Source organism: Caenorhabditis briggsae, assembly GCF_000004555.2.
Source record: "Caenorhabditis briggsae complete genome, chrII, whole genome shotgun sequence".
Taxonomy (NCBI): Eukaryota; Metazoa; Nematoda; class Chromadorea; order Rhabditida; family Rhabditidae; genus Caenorhabditis; species Caenorhabditis briggsae.
The window spans coordinates 3,329,537-3,336,411 of NC_013486.2; the positions used below are offsets into that span (position 1 = coordinate 3,329,537).

Below are 6,875 nucleotides of genomic sequence, written 5' to 3' on the forward strand. Positions count from 1 at the left end.
TCCAAATTTCAAGTTTAAAGTATCAATTCTCGAAATTTCAGCTCAAATTTGAAAACGCTCCATTTCCGTCAATTACAATATGCAATTTGAATCCGTATAAGAAAAGTGCGATTCAGTCGAATCCCAACACCAAGGCGATGATGGAGGCGTACAGTAGGCGGATTGGTTCTGGTGATAAGTCAGAAGGAATCGCCGCCGCGTTGTCTGCTTCCGGTGCTCTACATGCCAAAGGTAAGAGAGCAGTTTTAAAATGGAGCTACCGTATTCCTTAGAAGCCCATCTGAACCGTAGATTTTGGGCTCATTTATCTCGGCTCCTATAAGAGATATCAAAAATCTGTCAACTGATAAATTATTTATCATAATATCATTAATATTTTATCAGTTGACTAATTTTTGATGTATCTCTTAGGAACCGAGATAATCGAGCTCAAAGTTGACAGTTTGGATGCGCCTCTGATAGAGCTAATACAGTATGACAATGCCTCATTTTCAGTCCGTCGTGCCAAACGAAAAGCCAAAGGAAAACCACGATTACGAGACCGTCGTTACCATCAAGCCTTCGCCCAGTGCCTTTGTGATATCGAGCCATTGACTGGAGACCGAAAGGGTTCTTGTTTTGCCGCTTTCAAAGGAAAAATCGAGATCGACACCAATAGCACAGCGGGATTCATGAATCTTCATACATCGCGATGTTTGTGCCAATTGGATACGATATCAAAAACACTGTGGCCCTGTTTTCCTTGTGAGTTCCTTTTCTATAACATAAGTTCGCTCAAACACGAGCTCCATTATCTCGGTTCTTTCGAAAGATAACAGAAATCTGTTAACTGATAAAATGTTATTGATATTATGATAACCAATCGATATGATTGAGTTCGAAAGTTAGGAACAGGTTACCTTCAGGATCTGAAAAAAAACTAATTTCCAGATTCATCTTGGAAAGAGAAGCTATGTTCCGAGTGTGTCGACAACACCGGTCATTGTCCAATGCGCTTCTATAAGGGCAATGAGCTCTATGAGAATATCAAGGAACAAGTGGACCTATGTCTCTGTCATAAGGAATACAATCATTGTGTTTCGACGCGAGACGATGGAGTGATCATAGAAATCGATCCAAACGACGAATTGGGAAACTTGGATATTGGCAAGAAGGTGGCAAGTCAATTGAGTCTTCGAGAGGAAAAGCTAGCTGAAACCACAACGACCGAGGCGCCAGCAGTGACTCAGGCCTTGGGATTTGAAGAGCTCACTGATGATATTGCAATCACATCACAGGCCCAGGAAAACCTCATGTTCGCTGTTGGAGAGATGCCACAATCAGCTAAAGAGGGAATGTCGTATGAGTTGGATGAACTGATCTTGAAGTGTTCTTTCAATCAGAAGGATTGTCAAATGGAGCGTGATTTCATTTTGCATTATGACAACACCTTTGGAAATTGCTACACTTTTAATCACAACCGAACAGCAGAAGTGGCTTCACACAGAGCTGGAGCCAACTATGGACTTCGTGTTCTTCTCTACGCCAATGTCAGTGAGTACTTGCCAACAACAGATGCAGTTGGATTTAGGATTACTGTACATGACAAGCACATCGTCCCGTTTCCCGATGCTTTTGGTTATTCGGCACCTACAGGATTCATGTCCTCGTTTGGAGTTCGAATGGTGAGCTTTTTCATTGCATGCCTTTTTGATGAATTTCTTCTAGAAACAATTCATCCGCCTCGAACCCCCATATGGTCACTGCCGTCATGGTGGAGAGGATAGTCCAACTTACGCTTATGACGGCTTCCATTATTCCGTAGAAGCGTGTCACCGAAGTTGTGCTCAGAAGGTGATCGTTGACACTTGTGGGTGTGCAGATCCAATGTATCCGATCGCCGAGATGTTTGGGAATGATACGAAACCATGTCAAGCAGTGAATATGGAGCAGAGAGAATGCCTCCGAAACACAACGCTGTATCTCGGAGAGTTGTATTCCAAAGGAAAAGAGTCAGTGATACCGGACTGTTATTGTCATCAGCCTTGCCAGTGAGTGTTTTTTTTCAAATTTAGAATACCCGAAAAACCCTTCTAGAGAAACCAACTACGAAGTGACCTATTCCTCGGCTCGATGGCCTTCTGGATCTGCCAAAGTCATGGAATGCCTGCCAGGCGACTTTATGTGTCTTGAAAAGTATCGAAAGAATGCGGCGATGGTCCAGATTTTCTATGAGGAGTTGAACTATGAAACGATGAAAGAGACGCCAGCCTACACGCTAACATCAGTGCTAGCCGATCTTGGTGGTCTTACTGGACTGTGGATTGGCGCTTCAGTAGTGTCCATGTTGGAGATTGTGTCGCTAATTTGCATGGCCGCTAATGGCTACTATAAGGACAAGACCGAAGAACGAAAATCGTAAGTATCATATTTTGACCCAATCCTTAGTTCCTCGCATCCACCCTTAGCAAATAGAGCATGAAAACAACCCCCACAGAGTTGCATGTTTTCGCATGGATACACACTCACAAGCACCATCCTGAGTTACCGTATCTCGGTCTCTCGTGAAAGCCCTGTGAGACATCCATGACAAATTGCAGCTCGCTATCGGCCCAATCTCATCATTCCATACCTGTTCAAAGAGCTTCCAGAGGCTCATTGAATACGCTCCACAAGAGCAGTACGACACAAAGCGTCAAGTTGTCTGTAATCGATATTCGATCACTTCATTCCAATCACTCGTCGAAGAGCAAGCAGTCCATATTTATTGAGGATCTACCGCCAGCGATACAGGTGAGGAAGGATCCAGGGTCTAGGATCTGGGATCTGGGATCTGGGATCTGGGATCTGGGATCTGGGATCTGGGATCTGGGATCTAGGATCTAGGATCCATAGGATCTAGGATTCATAGGATCTAGGATTCATAGGATCTAGGATCCATCGGATCTAGGTTCCAGTTTCAGGTCCGGTTCCAGGTCCAGGTCCAGGTCCAGGTCCAGGTCCAGGTCCAGGTCCAGGTCCAGGTCCAGGTCCAGGTCCAGGTCCAGGTCCAGGTCCAGGTCCAGGTCCAGGTCCAGGTCCAGGTCCAGGTCCAGGTGCAGGTCCAGGTGCAGGTCCAGGTGCAGGTCCAGGTCCAGATTCTAGGACCTCTGGGATCTCTAGAATCTAGGAACCATTACATCATTCCAGGAACAAAGCGACGATGAAGAAACATCAGAATCTTCCCGAACCAACGGCTCCTGCCGATATCTGGCTCCCGGTGAAGACCTTCCCTGTCTTTGCAAATACCATTCTGATGGAACCATAAAAGTGATGAAGGCGTTGTGTCCGGTGCACGGTTATATGGTTCGACGAAACTATGATTATAGGTAGGTTGGGTCCAGTTATAGTAACCCATATTAAAAAAAACAAATTATCGAGAACTTCGATCCAGCTACATTAACCCAATTTTTTTTTTAATTTCCAGTGTGTCCAACAGCGAAGAAGAAGACGTCGAAGATGAGGTTCATCTCGAGCCAGAACCATTCTACACAGCTCCCTATGAACATCGCAAAAAGTGAGACAAAGAGAGAATGTATAGAGCGAATGGTTTGTTGTGGTACGCACCTAGACTATTTTAGAGTAAGTGCGCTCTATTGCACTGTAGTATCTATTGCACTGTAGTAAATAGTTTAAATCTACTATTAGAACCTTCTGGTGCCGTTTGAAACTTATCCTATTAGCTTCTTCTTCTTTTAACATTTTTTTCCTTCTACATTTTTTTCAAATTCCTACAGTAACCCCTAGCCTGCATTCCTTCAGAAGTACTGCTTCCAAAAAGCCCAAAAAATCAACCGCTGGTGGTCCACCACCACCACCAGACGAGGATCTTGCTATGGAAGCGCACAATGATCCAACAGATGGTCAACGAACTGAAGAACCATAAGTCAGTTTTGGCTCTCGGTGGAGCGAATTTGCTATTATTACCACTTTAAATAAATGTACGGTGAATCTCATTTTTTGTTTTATTGTTTTTTCAAATTTCTCCCCCAATTTTCTCAAAATTTCTGCATTTTTCTGTCTGTGTCTTTCGTCTCATTCTCTTGATACTGGTTGTTTTTTTTTGTGAAACGTTTTTTGCAATAAATATTGCATCCTTATGATTACCTGTTGCACGTTTTCCATCGTTTCTTTCCCCATCACTTCGAATGGAAGCTTGTGGAGACCATCGTTGCGGAGAAGGTACAACGCGACGATTGGTTGTTTCAGATCGGCTTCCCATTGGATTTCTCCTGGAATTCAAATCTTTAGGCCTTTCAGAAGTTTCAGTTTTTTATGGTTTTTGAGATTTTTAGAATTTTCAGATTTCCAAATTTTACAGAATTTTTCAATTTTCAAAACTATAAGGATTTTGGGATTCTCAGAATGATTAGGATTGGTAAAATGTTTAAATTTTCAGAACTTTCAGATTTTTCGAATTTTCTGAAATTTAGAATTTCAAGGGTTTTAGGCTTTTAAGAATTTTAGGGATTTCGGTTTCTGATTTCGGACTTTAAGAATATTAGGTATTTCAGAATTTCAAGATTTTCAAGACTTTTCGGATTCTTAGGTTTTTAGGAGTATTAGGAGTATTAGGATTTTTAGAACTTTCAGAATTTTAAGATTTCTAGAATTTTAAGATTTTTAGATTTTCAGGATTTTCGATTTTTCAAAAATTTAGGACTTTTAGAGTTTTCGGACTTCAGAATTTTTCTAGATTATCAGATTTTTCTAATTTTCAGAATTTTTAAAATATCATAATTATAAGGATATTGGGATTTTCAGAATGCTTAAGATTCTTAGGTTTTTTGGATTTTCAGAACTTTCAAATTTTTAGAATTTTCAGAATTTTTAGGATTTTCAGGATATTTCGGATTTTAAGGTTTTTAGGAGTATTAGAGATTTTTTAGAATTTTCAGAATTTTGGGATTTCTAGAATTTTTGGATTTTTTAATTTTTGGGATTTTCAGGATTTTCAGATTTTTCAGAATTTTTGGATTTACAGAGTTTTCGGACTTTCAGAACTTTTAGAATTGTTAAGGATTCTTAGATTTTCAGATTTTATAAATTTTTCGAATTTTTGGATTTTCAGAATTGTAGAATTATCAGAATTTTTCACTTTTCAGAGTTATAATGACTTTTGGATTCTCAAAATGCTTAGGATTCCTAGGATTTTCGGATTTTCAGAACTTTCAGATTTTTCGAATTTAAGTATTTTCGGAATTTTAGAATTTTCAGGATATTTCGGATTCTAAGGTTTTTAGGAGTATTAGGATTTTTAGAATTTTGGTATTTTTCGAATTTTTGGATTTTCAGGATATTTCGGATTCTTAGGTTTTTAGGAGTATCATGATTTTCAGAATTTTTGAATTTTTAGATTTTCAGGATTTTCAGAAATTTCAGATTTTGGAGTTTTAGAATTTTTAGATTGTCAGAAATTTTAATTTTTTGAAATTTTAGGATTTCAATAATCTTTGGACTTTTAGATTTTTAGCATTTTTCGAATTTTAGGACTTTCAGAATTTTTCAGAATTATTAAGGATTCTTAGATTTTCAGTGTTTATGGATTTTCGAATTTTTGGATTTTCAGAATTTTAGAATTTTTGGATTTTCAAAACTTGCAGATTTTTTGAACTTCTAGATTTTCAGAATTTTTAGAATTTCGAATTTTTCAAAATTTTAAGTTTCTTAGAATATTAGGATTTTTAGAATTTTTAGGAATTTGAAGACGTTCAGATTTTTGAGATTTTTTTAATTTTCAGAATTTTTAGAGTTTTCGGACTTTCAGAATTGTTTGGATTTTTATATATTTTTTTAATTTTCAGAATTTTTAGGATTTTTAGGAATCTGAGAACTCTTGGGATACACTGGATTCTCAAATTTGTAACATTTCACGACTTTCAGAATGTTCCGATTTTTTCCACAACTTCCAGCTACCTGTTTCCTTATCAAAAGTGAGAATTTGTCCATGCGACGACGACGTATAATGCTGGAATGGCCACGAATTGACTTCTGGAAGTAGATGAGCCGAGTAGTCGTTGAACGTCGCATTCCACGTTTTTCCTCGATTCTTCTCATCAAACATGGACACTCGATACTCGGTTCGACCAAGGAAAATCGTCTGTTTTTGGCTGGCTGGACAGATTCGATCTGCTGATGCTGACGAGAGCGTTTCGGACTGAAAATATGGGAATTTTTGAAGTTCTTAATATAAACCTATAATAGAAGGGCCCCCACACTGTCAAGTTTGAGCTCAACTATTTCGGTTACTGTAAGAGATATCTAAAGTGTGTCGACTGATAAGATGTTGGTGATATTATGAAGAATATTTTATCAATTGACAACTTTTTTATATCTGTGACAGGAATCGAGATAAATTGGCTTAAAGCTGAAACGTTAGGAGCCCTTTTATTACAGGTTTTACGGTAGCAAAATTTTTGTGGTTGATTTCGCGATTTTTCAAAAAATTAGCTTTAAAAAATTCGGCTAAAACCGCTTTAAGAAGCGAAAAAAAATTCCAGAAGGTTTTTTTTGAAACTTTTTTCGAAAACTGAGAAATCTAGGTCACACCTAGAAAACGGTCAAAAGCGGGGAGTTTTCGGGTTTGGCGGTGATTCAGAAATAAAGATTCCAGAATCTTCTAGAAGTTTCCAGAAGCGATTTACGATTTTTAGGATTTCCAGGATTATTAGGATTATCAGCATTATCAGAATTTTTAGAACTTCTAGATTTTCAGAATTTTGAAATTTACAGCATTATTATGGGGTTATTCATGTAGCGAAGATATGTATTGAAATGCATTTCCGCGCCCTCGAAATTCAATGCATGAGCGTCGCGAAATGTATTTCAAAGCATTTCGCGACATAACTGTGAATGCA

The 6,875-nt window shown here is 38.5% G+C and overlaps 2 protein-coding genes across 2 annotated transcripts in view; one reads left to right on the forward strand and one right to left on the reverse strand.

Annotated features, from left to right (window-relative positions):
• Cbr-unc-105 overlaps positions 1-3,904 on the forward strand; it is a gene marked incomplete at both ends in the record, with an annotated part of 5,592 nt that extends 1,688 nt beyond the window's left edge. Inside the window, 9 exons of the mRNA XM_045241884.1 lie at positions 42-231; positions 496-744; positions 931-1,664; positions 1,708-2,030; positions 2,077-2,397; positions 2,580-2,772; positions 3,142-3,347; positions 3,446-3,535; positions 3,781-3,904. Coding sequence (XP_045091581.1) covers positions 42-231; positions 496-744; positions 931-1,664; positions 1,708-2,030; positions 2,077-2,397; positions 2,580-2,772; positions 3,142-3,347; positions 3,446-3,535; positions 3,781-3,904 — 2,430 coding nt within the window. The remainder of the gene's footprint in view (positions 1-41; positions 232-495; positions 745-930; positions 1,665-1,707; positions 2,031-2,076; positions 2,398-2,579; positions 2,773-3,141; positions 3,348-3,445; positions 3,536-3,780) is intronic.
• Positions 3,905-4,016: 112 nt separating this feature from the next.
• CBG00749 overlaps positions 4,017-6,875 on the reverse strand; it is a gene marked incomplete at both ends in the record, with an annotated part of 4,131 nt that continues 1,272 nt past the window's right edge. Inside the window, 3 exons of the mRNA XM_045241885.1 lie at positions 4,017-4,025; positions 4,126-4,250; positions 5,935-6,175. Of these exons, the coding sequence (XP_045091582.1) occupies positions 4,017-4,025; positions 4,126-4,250; positions 5,935-6,175 (375 nt within the window). The remainder of the gene's footprint in view (positions 4,026-4,125; positions 4,251-5,934; positions 6,176-6,875) is intronic.